Here is a 16,138-nt window from a genome sequence, read left to right on the forward strand (position 1 = left end):
CGTTTCTTTCTTCCAATCCTTTTTATTACTCAATACTGCAGTGAGGTGTTTGTCAAAGTTGTAAATTCTTGGTATGTCATCCACTGGGAGTTGGAGAAGTGGAATTTTCTTTTTGAGGGTGTTCCAATTAGTTTACAGCTATTATGCTATCTTGTACACTTCGCAATAAAAGATGTTCTAAAAAGAACAATGTTCGACTGCAAGGTCTGCTATAGTAAAAATTGTTAAGCTTAAAATATCGCAAGACAATTCATTTAAACCAAAAACTCGTAATACAAAACTAAAGTGTCAAAACGAATGACAATATCAGGAAATAAATAAATAAATTTGGCAACTTGACATTTTTTACAGCAGAGCTACCACCTGAATCCCCAGCGCGAAATTTTAATTCCAGTTAGTCAGCACGGTGCCGAATATATCCATGGTTGGCAGCAATAAATTTAAAAATTGCGCCCTCGATTAGATAATTAAAAGTTTATTTGATATGAAATATATATGCATAGTCTATTTTTATACGTCGTGTCTATGAATAAAACACTTAAAATTTTAATTGTCTAATATTTAACTCAGAAACAGTTGTTTTAAAAACAGAAGTAAAAAAAATCGCTACTCTTACTTTTCCGGGAGCGCGATTTATAGCCAGAAGGGTTGAAGCTGTTAACCTTCCATTCGAGCTATTATAATTAACATAACAATAAATTGGAACATTAAATTTCAAGAGATATTATCGCGTAAAATAAACGGGAGATTATTTAACGTTTTCAACCCTACCATATTTTATGTTTCTTTGTTAAAGGTCTACTGTTATAATAAGTATACAAATTTGGATAGAGGATCATAAATATCCAAATTTCATTGCCGCTTCATTCTATCTTGCAACAAATTAAATAAAAAAACATTCTTTAATAAATATTTCCGTTATAAATCCGATAACTTTTACCCTATGAGTAAGATGTTTATAATTTTTCCAGAATTTTGAAAAAAAAACGCATACTGTAAAAGTTAATTGAAGAGGAATGACATACAATGTTTTATTTCATACTGTTTGGATAAAACCTATGTAAATAATTGAATATTTTAATCTGTTTATGTATGTTTACTGTAATAAGTACTGAAAGCTTCTAAAGAAATTATGGGGAAATCTAACGACGATACTACAGGACAATTGGTGCCAAAAAATACCTCATGCCATCATATACCTTTACATCTGGTAAAATTATTTTACAGGACTTATTACTGTAAAACCTTAGTATTAATATCCGGACTGATATCAGACATATAAAGGTTTGGTTTGGTTTTACAGTATATACAAGGTGGCGCGCACCTCATTTGCCTAGATTTAGAAACAAAATTTTTTGTAGGTATATATAGAGAGGCAATGTGCATAATTTAAAATTGCTTTGAAATGTACAGGGTGTGTCAGAACTAAGATCCATACCAAAGTTATATTTTTTCTTATGGAACACCGGATATTTTATTTCATTTTTGGATTCTTGGGCATAAAATAAGGCATTTATCATAAGGGTTTAATATGTTTAAATGCTTTGGTTTTAGATATTTTAAAAGATATTTAAATATGCATGATATAATAAATACCCTGTACATTACTTTTCAGAGTTAATTCTTGTGCTGACTTTGAAGTCATAGAAATAAACTTTACTAAAAAATGTTATTGCCTCCTTAAATGTATACAGGGGTATCAAAAATTGCTGGTCTATTTTAAATATTTATTTTACATAAAAACATCGTTATTTCAAATACAAAACTATGTATTTTTTTATATAAGTCGAAGCAGATTTAAATGCCCTTTAAAACTATATTAGGGTTTCCTATACTTATCTGGCTCAGATTTTTAATAAAAAGCGATTTTTCAATAAAGTGGCAATCAAGATGGCTGGTGCCACCATGGCAATTTGCTAGTGACAGTTAGCAGCTATTTTCAAAATCGACATTAGTTTATGGACTTTATTTAAATTTATAACAGTTTACTTTTATTTAATTTACCTACAATAGTTTGATAAGTAAGTATTTATTATTTTATCAAGAAAAATAAAGTAGTAGTTCTTTGATTTTTATTACGATTACTTGTAGATATATTGGATTTTCTATAAAAGAACCAATTAAGGCAAATTTATTTTCTTCGATTCCAACGACACGTTTCTGCCTAATAGGTTTTTCATATACCACACTATCAGCTCTGCGAAATAGGAAAAGTAGTTTTTCAAAGGAACGCTTGTCAAGTTAAATCATGTTGTCATTATTTGGATATCTTTGAGCGTAAACCCTTCAGCAGCCAACAAGCAATTGTCCTCACAAAATAAAATCACTAGTAACATATCCATTCCTTCCGCCAGCAGATACTGCTTCATTTTTCTTGATAAAATAATATATACTTACTTATTAACCTTATTGTAGGTAAATTAAATAAAAATAACCTGTTATAAATTTAAATAAAGTCCTTAAAACTAATGTAGATTTTGAAAATAGCTACTAAGTGTCACAAGAAAATTGTCATGGCGACACCAGCCATCTTGATTACAATTTTATTGAAAAATCGTATTTTATTCAAATTCTGAGCCAGATAGATACAGGAATTCCTAATATAGTTTGAAAGAGCATTTAAATCTGCTTCGACTAATTTTAAAAAATAATAATAAGGGTGTTGCAATTGAAATAACGAAGTTTTTATGTAAAGTAAATATTTAAAAGAGACCAGCAATTTTTCATATCCCTGTATATATTTAAGAAAGCAATCAAATTTTTTAGTGAAGTCTATTTCTCTAGCTTGAAAGTCCGGCACAAAAATTAATTCCGAAAAGTAATGAACATGGTGTTGACAAACTTATTTATTATAGCCATGCATATTTAAATATCTTTAAATGTCTCAAAAACAAAAGCTTTTAAACATATTAGACCCTTATAATAAATGCCTTATTTTATCCCCAAGAATCCAAAAATGAAATAAAATACCGGCTGTTTCATAAGAAAAACTTTGGTATGGAGTTCTGACTTAGTTCGGACACACCCTGTACATTTCAAAGTAATTTTAAATTATGCACATTGCCTTCCTACATATATCCATAAAATATTTTGTTTCTACATCTTTCCGTTTTCGTGTAATTAACCGACGCGAATGAGGTGTGCCACCCTGTATATAGGTATGGTTCATATGAAATAAACTTTTAGTCACGTGATTAAGTTTGCTCAGCGTTGCTCAATTTTACATAATATTTTGTTTTAATCAAGATATTTTAGGAAACAAAAATAAGTTAATTATAAATAAATAAACAGTTATTATTTACATCAAAAAAACTCACGTTCTTAACAGCAGTTAAAGGACATAAAGGGCTATTACTACCTCTCTCCCGTTCAAAATATTCTAATAAACAGTTGCGATGAGTTTTTACGACTATTAAGCTATCTTGTACACTTCGCAATAAAAAAGGTTCTAAAATAAACAATCCTCAACTGCAAGGTCTGCTAGTAAAATTTGTTAAGCTTAAAGTGTCACAACACAATTCATTTAAACCAAAAACTCGTAATACACATCTAGTGCCAAAACTAATGACATGTCAGAAAATAAATAAATAAATGTGGCAACTTGACATTTTTTGCAGAACTATTACCTAACCCGTTTATGCCCGAATTATATTTTTTCATATTTTTTTATTAAAAGTGCACTTTTCTTAGTTAAGGCGTATCATGAACTAAAAAAAATAATCAAAGAATATTTTTTATTAAAATTTTAATTTTTGAAGCTGTTCCAATAATGGAACAGTGGGATTGAATGACACCATAGAGTTTTTAAACAAAAATATATTTAGATAAATATTTTTTTTTTATTTCGTATGGAACTGTACAAAACAAGACTCATGCAAGTTCAGGTTGGATTTTACACAAGCTTTAGTAGAATTTTTCTTACAAAAAGCACATCTATTTTGTTTTGTAGCATTGACGATCCAATGTCCGCTTTTGTCGAATCTCACCTGATCGGCCACTCTTGCAGGCAATGGTTTAGGTGTCTTAAGACGACCCCCTCCAGTAGGTGGACGCCCATACTTCTGAAGATAAACTTGAACTATCGTTCTACGAAAGGCTAAATAATCTAACTTCTTCCCCCCTCCTTTTCTATAGAGTTGCCAAGCGTTATGTACACCTGCATCAACGCAAAAAGTAAATACTGCCCACCACCATTTCTTCGATCTAATTGATATTCTGTAGTTATCAATATTTTCGTCCATTCTATCCACACCTCCCATAAACTTATTATATTGTGACACTACAAAAGGCTGATTCACGGGAACTTTTTTTCTTTTGAGCCGATACCCAACGATTTACCTCTTTTTCGAGACTTACAGGGTCACAAGTACTAATTGTTAACACTATACGATTGTCATTCCAACTTGTAATAGTAACATTGTTTGTTGTGTCCGTGCAATAATCATAATGGCCACGGGCTTCCTTTTCCATAAGTTTTGCTCCAGTTATTGGGTACTTCTCGATTCTGTTATATTGTTCCAGTGAAACCAAAACCGGTTTGTTGAAGTCGGTGTACTACTTTTAAAGAGCTGACGAATCTATCGCAATAAATTTTAAATGGCTTATCTTGAGGCATGTCGTTTAACAAGTTCCATACAACGGAACCTCCAACACCAAGCTCAGTTTTAGTTTTGTCATTCTTTGTTTTTGGCGTGACTCCTTGATAGGGTTCAAATTTCATAAGGTAACCTAGAGGCTCACACAAGACCACATCTTGTATCCATACCTTATAGGTTTGCCCTTTATAAATTGTTTGGCGCCATGTCTACCAAAATAAGGGACCATACTTTCGTCTATACTAAGTATCTCTTGAAATTCGGAATAATCTAAACATCTTTTATTTAGGGCTGCTATTAGAGGTTCCATTTTTCCAAATTTATCATCCTTTGGAAGATCTGAGTTGTCCCAACAATGTAAATATCGCTTGATTATTTCAAAACGGTTTCGTCGCATCGCCTTTACAACAGCGTCATTACAAGCTTCTGATCCTATTTCCCACCATATGTGCCATCTAGGTACTACACAATAACCGGAAAGTAAAAGAATCGCTACGAAACAACGCATTTCGCTTGTATCCATTGTAAAATTATGGTCCTTTTTGTCACGCTTTGCGTATTTTATTGTGAAATTTGTTAAGTGCTCAAAAATACAGAGTGTAAACTCTGGAAAGGTCCGGACGAGGTCTGTTTGCTTTGACCAATTTCTGTTGGTTGGCAAAAGCCTTTTTTTATTTCAGACAAAGTCATGTTCATTTCGTCGTCACTATCATCAGTAGCATTTTCGTTTTGTCTTACTTGTACATCATTTTCTACAGTGAACTCACCTGTACTGGGAACAATCAACTCCGATTCTTCTTCATCTGTCTCTTCACCTATTCTGTGAGATTAACCTTGATTTCGAATCTTCGCTGAAGAACCTGCTCTCAACTGGGGATCACTCAGCTTATTTATATCATTGCAGTTGTCCTCGTCACCACTATCTTCCGCACTCTCCATACCATCTTCAGGGGGTGTCATGAAGACATCCGCTTCCCAAAAATCTTCATCTTCCACAAGTTGAATTAACTCTTCGGTAGTATAATACCTAGAATTAACAAAATGTTACTGGACTCATTCATGCCCACTGTTCCAATAATGGAACACTGAATTTTGCACAAGAATTACTAAAACTTACAAAAACCCTCTTAAAATTTAATTGCATAGATATTTTCTTACATGATTAAAAAACTAAAAAACGTATGTTACAACATTTTGAATAAACAAACAATACCTTCTAGATACTTACTTTCTGTATGCCATCCTTAACCTCAAAATCAGTAAACTTTATTTTTCGATTGAAAGCGTATACATCCACAGAGAAGCAAACGACCACACCAGTAGAGGTATCGATGTTTACTAAAAAGATCTCGCAGCATCCGAACACCGGCAGACAATGAGCACAATCATGGTGGGGGTAAAAATATAATGTTCCATTATTGGAACAGTGGTCAAAAATGGGCCAAATCACCGAGAAATTTAAATTCCAGTTAGCCCGGCGTCGAATATGTCCATGACTGGCAACAATGAATTTAAAAAGTGAGTATCGAATATAATAAAAAATAATATATTCTTCTAGATGTTCACACTAATATAAATAGAAAAAGACTATCTTCCTTATATAAACTTTTGTCATAAAACTACCTTTTTATTTCTAGTAAATTTGAAACTTTAAGTAGCGCAAAATCACTTTGGAACTGGGCAATAACATAAATATTTTCATCGTATAATCTAAAAACTTTCAAAGAAAACGTGGAAAGAACTTTACTTTTATAACTTCATCTTTTGATAAGTTTGTCAGTTAATGGAGTAAGACATTTCCTTTTTCTGTGATAGAACACCGACTGGCAAAAATATTTTTTAACAAGTTAAAATATAATAAAATGTGTATCAATGTCCAACAAATTATGAGAGGCAAAAAATAATTAAATATTTTTGTAACATAAAACACAAATAATATGGTTTATTATAGGATAAAATATATAGTAATAACATAACATATATCATTTTAGACACCTTCTTGAGCCATGCGATATTCAAATACACTGCCTCTTTCTAAAAACACTTTTTGACTGCTTGTTGGTCCTGGAAAGGTTTTATCAGCTTCCTCCGGTAATCCATAGCCACCCCCACCAGGGGTAAGTAATCTAAAGGCATCCTAAAACAATAAAATTCATTAATCAAAACCTTAATATACAGGGTCCGGCAATAGTGAGTCGAGCATCTGTAGCTCCTAGAATAAACAATTTGGGAATTTTGTTTTAAGTGCAAACCTAAAGTATGTACTAGGATGTATTTCAGGAAAATATTTTAACTTCTACAGGGTGACTCAAAAAAGTGTGAGAGGAACGGGATAACTTTTTTAAATGGAACGCCCTGTATGTTACTGCATTTTTGGCTTCCTTTCAGATCACTTTCCATAATCCTATGATATTATTATATATGTTTTGATAGTTTGAAAGATATTAGTAAATAAATTTATAAAAATATTTAGCCATTTTAAAGTAAAGAAGTAAAGTAAAGATTTCAGTTAACGTCTGCTTTTTGCTGCCAGAGCTAATCTCGACGGGGCCTACTTTGTTTACGCGGAATCCAAACCGCGGTCCTCGGTCATATCATGGTCAATGACCTACCGACTTGGCAACTGTCTAAATCGACTCTTACTCACGAGATATCCGAACTCATCCGGCCTCGAACCGGCGTGAATGAGCAGTGTGTGTTAATAGATTTTACACTTTTGTCTTCTTTCGGACAACGCACGATACAGAGTTTCGAACCGGTCACCCGTCCATCCACTAGTATCGCATTATGTCGCTTAACTTCGGTGTTCTAATGGGAACCGGTGTTTCGACGTGGCTAGGCCGCTGCCCTTAGCCATTTTAAAAATATTATTAAAAATACAAGAACTGTCCTGAAAACAAAAATTCTACGGCAAACATTCTAAAATATAAAATAAATTTTCGTCGTTTTTTTTTAAGTGGACTGTATATTATTTTTTTAGTAGATGGAGAATTAAAACATTTTTTGCGTTTAGAGTATTACAAAATGTTTAACGGCTTCGCAGATACAAGCGGCATCTATACTAATATACATATAAAATCCTTAAGTGACTGACATACTGATTAATCACGATCCTGCTCAAACCACTAAACGTAAGAAGCTCAATTTTGGCATACAGGTTGATTCTAGAGTGTAGAGGTTCGATAAGAAGGGATTTTTCAAAATTCCAGTTACAAGAGGGTGAAACCACCCCTCAAATATTACAATATTTTTTATTTAAAAAACGGCCAAGTTTCCGAAAAAATGCTTAAACATATATATTTTATTTTGTTTTTTTACATATTTTAAGATTTTTTAAAAGTGTATACAGGGTGTTTCGAAAAAATCTGGTCATTGATTAATCACGATCCTGCTTAAAGTGCTTGACGTAAAAAGCTGATTTTTGGAAAACAGATTGACTTTAGGGTGTAGAGGTTCGATAAGAAGGGATTTTTCGAAGCTCGAATTCTAAAGCGGTGAAACTTCCCTCAAATATTAAAATATTTTTCATTTAAAAACCGGTGAGTTTTTCGGAAAAACTCTTAAACACGTATATTTTATTTTGTTGTTTTACATATTTTAGGATGTTTTATAAATTTATACAGGGTGTTTCATAAAATATGACCATTGAGTAATCACGATTCTGCTTAAACTGCTTGACGTTTAAAACTGATTTTTGGCAAACGGATTGACAGTGGGATGTAGAGGTTCGATAATGAGGGGATTCTCGAATCTCAAATTCCAAGAGGGTGAAAACGCCCCTCAAATATTACAATATTTTTTATTGAAAAAACAGTTAGTCTTTCGGGAAAACGCTTGGACAAGCATAATTTATTTGGTTTTTTTACATATTTTGAATTTTTTAAAAAAATCATACAGGGTGTTCCAAAAAGTTGGGTAATTTCTTAACCACGATTCTGCTTAAACTGCTTGACGTAAAAAGCTTATTTTTGGCAAACGGATTTTTCGAAAGTCAAATTCCAACGAGATTCAAACTACCCCTCAAATATTACCAAGTTATATAATAATATCGCCATATTGTTTTTTCTCATGCTGACATAAATGTGAGAAAATTTTATCCAGTTTGTATGTTAATGGAAATTCTTGCTTTGCTTTATCATCACCATTACAAATTATTAGTTCGACGCGAACAAAGTCGCTGGTACACGCTAGTTATTTCATATGGCTCTTTCAACGGTAAAATATGAGAGAAAAATCATTGAGTGGCTTTGATAAAATTTACTGTGGAAAATACCATATGAAATTTAAAATTGCGAATATCTACAAAACCGTTAAAAATTTTGTAATACTCTAAAGGCAAAAAATGTTCATTTTTTAATTCCCCATCTACTAAAAAAATAATATACAATCCATTTAAAAAAACGAAGAAAATTTATCTTATATTTTAGAATGTTTGTCGTAGAATTTTGAACACCCTGTACTGTTTAAGATAACAATAATTGTAGCATAGTAAATACACACCCGCTACAGTAAATACCTACCTAATATAGTTTTGATTTTTGAAGACATTTCTTGTATTCTTAATAAATTTTTAAAAAAGGTTGAAAAAATATTTTTTGTATTTATTTATTAATATCTTTGAAACTATTATAACATATCTAATAATATATTAGGATTATGTGAAGTGATCTGAAAGGAAGGCAAAAATACAATAATATACAGGATGTTTCATTTAAAAAAGTTATCCCGATCCTCTTACACTCTTTTGAGCCACTCTGTAGAAGTTAAAATATTTTCCTGAAATACATTCTAGTACATACTTTAGGTTTGCACTTAAACAAGATTCCCAAATTTTTTATTCTAGGAGCTACAGATGCCCGTCACACTATTGCCGAACCCTGTACAAAATAGTGCCATGATAAAACTAAAAAACAGATTAAATTAAACATACCGAAAATCATAAAAAACGAAAAGGGGCTACTGTTGTTTTTTATTAAGAATATCGTCGTTAAAACTGAAAGTATGTTTTTTAAATGTTGAAATAAATTAACAAAAAAAACGGAATTAAAAACATGGCGGTCGAAAAGAGAATAAAAAAGCGTCTGTGGTATTTTAACGACTTTAAATTAATTGTAGGGCCGAATACATTAAGGTGAGCTTGCTATCGTCATTACTTCAATGGTATAGGATGAAAGAAATAATGTTGGAACATTACGTGCCAGATTTAAATAAAAAAGCATTCTATTTTGTGAGCATAAGGCACGTAATTAAGTAAATTTCTTTAATTATTATACCAGTAAAACAATATCATTATAAACGCAAAAGCCAGGTCGTACACAGCATTATTATTTTTATGCTAAAGCACAATAGCCTTTTAAATGTTCACTTTGTTCTTAAAAAATATAAATACAAAGCATCCGGCTAATGTCTAAAATATTTTGTTTTTCAAATAGCCTAATGTATAAATATGAAATATTTTTTCTAACTATTTAAACAGTTCAGACTTCATGTATATTTAATGACTCAAAAAGAATAAATACAATCATTCAAAAAGAATCTATATAGCCACGAGAAAATATTGCTAAGCTAAAAATATTTTAAACCGCTCCTCTTTGCTAACGAGACAAAATTATGTAGAATTAATAACAATCCCATCAAGATAACATCGTCCCCCAAAGTACTTCTGCATTTATTAACATGCTTAAGCATGTCGTAAACAGGAGAGCCTTTCTCCCAACAATTCCTTCGCTTGGGGTTGTTTGAGACACTTACACTGCTTTTTGAGTAAGTGGACTTGTATGTGCGTTTGTTTACAAGCGTTAGAACTATTAACACCTAGACACGGTTTCCCGCTAGCATCTTGAAGGCAACATAATATTAATATCTTCAATTAGTTAATCATATTTTTAATAAAAACCTAATTTTTACGTATATTTATGAATAGGGTAATACACTTTTAACAAGGTGCCAAAAAGTTGCCGCAACTGTGTTTAATTAATAATAATAACTGATTTTGGAGATGACATTACGTTCATTAAACTTTTTAATTTATACAGGGTGTCCCTGAAAGAGGTGCAAGTATTTTAAGGGGTGGTAGATCTCGATAAAAGAAACGTATTTTCTCTTTATCCTTTTTCAAATAAGTCCAAAATAACGGAGTTATTTTACTTTGAAAATTTCCAAAAAAAAAATGATTTTTTGCTAAAATTTTGAGATCGTTTCTGGATTTTATTTCTTGTAAATTTAATCTACTATCTATGTTGCCATATTATCGAGAAATTATTTTTTTAAATAAAAACTAAAAAAAAATCCAAAAAAAAAAATTCAAAAAATTCCGAATTTTCCAAAAAAAAATTTTCGCGAAAAAAAACTCATAGGCGTGTTTCTGGGGTTGAACTATACTGCCAATTAAAATACTAGCACTTATTTCTGGGACGCCCTGTATATCAAATTAAAGCTATTTTTGTTCTGTACATGCTACAAGGGTGTCTATCAAAAAGTTGCCGCAAATAGGAGTTGCCACGGTTCAAAGTCGTTCCTACTTCTTTATACGGGATCGGGAACAGTGCGTCGGTATCTGTAGCTCCGATAATAAAAAACTTATTATCAGAAATAAGTGCCAACATACAGTATGTATTATGATGTATTTCAGGAAAATATTTTAACTTCTACAGTGTGGCTCAAAAAGTGTGAGTGGATCGGAATTGTTTTTTTAATGGAACATCCTGTATATTAATCCTTTATTAGATGGATAATTAAAAAATGAACATTTTTTATATTTAAAGTATTTCAAAAATTTTAACGATTTCGCAAATATTCGCGTTTTTATTAAAGATGGCTCTTTCAACGATAAAATACCAGACTGATATTGACACAAGATACAGTCATTAAAAAAATGCCAAAAAATGTGAAAACCGCATCTTTGTATCTCCACTCATAAACGGGAAACTCTGCAAAACACACAAAAATGGGACTGTACAAAGTACCACAAAATTTAATTTAATTTATCTATATAAGTTGTGGTTTTATGTTCTTTATGCGTATATTTTTTTATTTTTTGTAGTTATTCTGAAAAGAAATCGTCTTATTTTATGTGGGTTTATTCTTATATTATGTACTTCTACAATAAATTAGTTAAAAAAATAATATACTTGATAAGAAAATCGGTAATACCACAAAATTAACATAAACATTTAAAATGGGTACTTGATGGGTACTGTTTGCCTTGACTGGGGGTAATTATATTGATTTAAGTCATATTACTGACTTAACTTGCAGATAATGATGACTTAAGTTAAAAATATAGACTTAATTCATGAAAAAGACTTAAATAACGTTAAATTGATTTAAGTCTTTACAAAAATGACTTGACTTGAAACAGAATAATTTAAGACTTAAGACTTAAACCATTTGAACTTTATATTAAAATTGACTTAAGATTTAAATCATTTTCATTTTAGGAATGACTTAGAAAATAACGCAGTTTTTAAATTTATTGCATTTTCATGTCTCCGTTTTTCGGATATACGTTGGTGATATTTTATATTTTCGTTTTCATAACGATTTTGCTATTTTACTTATATTTTTATTAAGGTTAGATTAAATTTGTCATAAAAGTGTCAAAATGTCCGTTATCGTATGAACGGCTCCGTTGACGGGCTGAAGTAAAATATTTACGGATGAAAAGTGGCGCGAAAACGCTATGACCAATCAGAGCACCGTCGGACCAATGTACCAACGTATAACGGATGCATGAAAATCAAACTTTAGTTGTTGGGATATTTGATTTTTAGGATGTATAAGAAAATTTACGTTAAATTATTCAGGGTGAGTCTTAAATAAGCGCAAATATTTTCAGGGCTGGTAGATCGCGATAAAAGAAACATATTTTTTCTTTGCCGTTTTTCAAATAAGTCCAAAACAACCGAGTTATTTTATTGTGAAAATTTTCAAAAATAATAATATTTGCTTAAATTTTGAGAACTACTGGTTCTTTTCTGGATTTCCTTTCTTGTAAGTTTAATCTACTAGCTATGTTGCTATATTATCAATAAATTATGCTTTTAACTAAAAACTAAAAAAAAATACAAATTTTCAAAATTTTTTCGAGAAAAAAAGCTAATAAATAATCGTATTTCTGGGGTCGAAATGTACTACCTCTAAAAATATTTGCACTTATTTACGACTCACCCTGTATATAAATATTTTAAAATATGATTTCATCAAAAAATTTTGAAAGATTGGTAACACTTATTAGGCGTCTAGCTAGGGCCAATAATATGATCTAACGTGCTAGCCGACGTCGACTTTAAGAGGCGTCTCGACGCCCTGGGCGTCTTAAAATGAGGCGTCGGCTTTCGTCACACCTGACGGCCGGCAGCTTTTAATGGACGGCAGTGGTGTTTTTTTTTCGCTTTATTTTCTTTGTGCCTTAGTTTTTTTGTGTGGACACATCACTTTATAAGCCAGAGGGCACGGACTGGAGTGGTCATTAGTCTTAACGTCTTAATACTTTTTCAATTAACCTTTTTTTAGTTTTTAGTGAGAAAAATAAAAATATGTTTCTTCTTTTTGGAAATAAAAAATGTTGTATTTGTCTGTAATTTAGAAAGCATTATTTTAAATATACTCAGATGCAAAAAAACACAACCGAATTTTTTTCGTCAACTTTAAACTACTATATTTTTTACTTTTAGTCGTATTTGATTTTTTAGCAAACTATAGGCTTAGTGCATTTCAGTTAACTTCAACAAATTCCGACCGCAGCACTTCAACGGTAATAATCAGAAATTATCCCTACTTATTTCACGCCACCGTATCATGTTGATCGCATTAAAAAAATATTGAAATCGTGGTTTTGTCATAATATTTAAGTATTTTCGTTTTTTGCCAGTCGCTAGTGCAGTTACTGAAACACTCATGTACGAGGTTTGTGTGATGTAACGCTGTTTGGGGTAGTAAAAATTAAGTGAAAAACAATTCGAACTAGGCATCGTGTTGTGTTGTGATAATTTCAAATGTTAATGAAATTGCCGAAAAAATGTTAACGCGTAAAGGATAGCGTAATTAGGGCGTCAATAATTCAACTTTCCCGAATATTCAACTCTCCCGAAACAACATTTTATAGCTTCATAGTTTCTCATACCGATTTGATCAAAAGCAAAAATGGATTCAAGCAGTTCGACGAAACAAGAGTGAATAAACAAAGTTGGTACTCGTTACATAATCAAAAAATTAGAAAGACATATACTATGAGAGGATAAATATAATTTGCAATATATTAATGGTATACTTTTTTCAATCAACTATAGTGATTAAATTGTTTTATAAATATCTTCTAAAATTATAATAATTATGTACCTTTAAAAAATTAGTAGTTCAACTCATCTAACAGCGCTTTCAGATGGAGCAGATGATTTTTCAAGATAGCTCATCCGGCCGGAGCATACGCGACCCATGTGAAATTGTTCATTTAAAATTTAAACTCATGGAACTCGCGGACGGTCCGCGCGGACGTTCCGCTCTATCTGAAAACGCTGTAAAAAGTTTTTTTAACTGGAATAATAAATTATAATACATGATCAAAATCTTTACATTTTTATTTTTAGAATTTTCACAAATTATACTTCCTAACACTTTTAGAATAATTAAATAATAAATTTTTCGTATTCTCGCTATTTAAACCCGTGTATTTGTAAGTACGAGTTATTTACGATATTCTCCGATGATGGCAGCACCGGTGGAGAATGCACCAAGCCTATATAAAACTATAAATATAAACTTGCCAACTGTATAATATCTACTTTAATTAATAAACTCAATTTTTTTAGAAACTAGTATTTGGCTTATTATACAGGTTTAATTGAAGGGTGGTTATTTACCCTAACTAGTAAAATACGGCGTGCAATAATTTAGTGAGCAAATATTCCTAAACCAATATTTTTCGTCAGAATCATATTGATGAGCATTTTGTTTTTTTTTGTTTCATGTCAACACATCCCCTGCTTAATATTTTAGAGCAAAATGAACTTGCCATCAACAATTTGCAATTTTTTTAATTATAATTACTTTTTGATATTATTTTTAATATTACGAGGTGGCTTAACTGACTATTATGATAATATCTTATTGACAATTACATTTTGTATATCTACGATTAAATATGGTCCTTAATGTCGATGATTGTGCAAAAGCCGTTGTTATTTTAAAGACATGCAAAATTATGAATAGTAATATGTTGCTAGAGTAATACACACTCATCGCTCTAAAATCAAAAGGGTAGTGGAACGTTTTATACAAACCGGCCAAAATAATCGTAAAGCGGACAGTGGTAGGAGTCGCAAAACTACTGCTCTAGATGATCGACATATCAGAATCAACGTTTTGCGGGACCGTCATTAATAACGTTGCAAATAAGAAGTTAGCATCAAGAGGTTCGAGGCAAGAATGTGAATTTATTAATACTTCGTCGAATCGTAGGTATACATTGCGACAATAGTCACCAAAGCCACCTCGTGGTATTGAAATATAACATCAAAAAGTATTTATAATTGAAAAAATTGCGAATTGTTTCTGGAAAGTTCATTTGGCTCTTAAAAATTAACCAAGGCATGTATTGGCATGAATCATATTATTAAATTTTCAAAGTTAAATAACAAAATGCTGAGGACTCATGGTTCTGATAGTAAAATAATATTTTAGGGAAATATTGCACAGGGTGTTTTACTCACGAAAATATTGCACAGGGTGTTTAAAACTTAAGGTATAAAACAACCCCTCCATTAACCCTGTATAATAAGCTATATTATACTAAAGTTTATAATAAACTAAGTTTACAAAGTAAAGTTGATATATTCATATACAGTTTGCTAAAAAATAATGAAAATAGGGCAAAAAAAATATTTTGAGAGTTTATATTACGTATAATTTTAGAATTAAAAAATTGCTGCCAAAATTCATTAAATCTATTTAAAAATTCATTACTATTCATTTTATATCAGTTGTTGAGTTTTAATCAAGATAAAAAAGAAATCTCGAATTTTCTTGTTCCGCTCAGACTTGTCGAAATAAAAAATTAAGCAGTTGAGGAAAAATATGATCTTCATTAATAAATAAAATATGTTCATTAAAAAAGAAAGCAAGATTTAAGATTTTCTGTAGAGCGCCTTATTACGTTCCAAGAAAATACTAAAATAAATGAAACAACAAAATAGACTTAAATCATATTTGCAGCTTGTTATAGTTCGCTTGTTCGGTTCAAATTAAAAAGAAATAATAAAAAATATCAACTTACATTAAAGCAAGAAATGATGAAAACTTATTTTATTATAGTTATCCACAATACAGGTTGTCTCGGAAATATGTGCAAGTATTTCAATAAAACTGAACAAGCGGCACTCAAAAGTTTTTTAATATTTTCCGGAAATGTCAAGAAAAATGTATAAAATTTTCAACATTTTGTTCGCAAAATCTCATAATCGTGTTTCTGGGATCGAACTATAATACCAGTTAAGATACTCGCACTAATTTTCGGGGACACCTAGTATAGTTAAACATCGTTTTAG

The 16,138-nt window shown here is 31.1% G+C and overlaps 1 protein-coding gene across 1 annotated transcript in view; it reads right to left on the reverse strand.

The window, feature by feature from the left end:
• Positions 1 to 6,506: 6,506 nt before the first annotated feature.
• The window catches only part of LOC115888938 (5-oxoprolinase-like), a 100,273-nt gene continuing 90,641 nt past the window's right edge, over positions 6,507 to 16,138 (reverse strand). The window contains exon 11 of the mRNA XM_030908828.1: positions 6,507 to 6,732. Within this exon, the coding sequence (XP_030764688.1) occupies positions 6,583 to 6,732 (150 nt within the window). The 3' untranslated portion in view covers positions 6,507 to 6,582. The remainder of the gene's footprint in view (positions 6,733 to 16,138) is intronic.

This window comes from Sitophilus oryzae, unplaced genomic scaffold, assembly GCF_002938485.1.
Source record: "Sitophilus oryzae breed Bouriz unplaced genomic scaffold, Soryzae_2.0 scaffold_809_pilon_pilon, whole genome shotgun sequence".
Lineage (NCBI taxonomy): Eukaryota > Metazoa > Arthropoda > Insecta > Coleoptera > Curculionidae > Sitophilus > Sitophilus oryzae.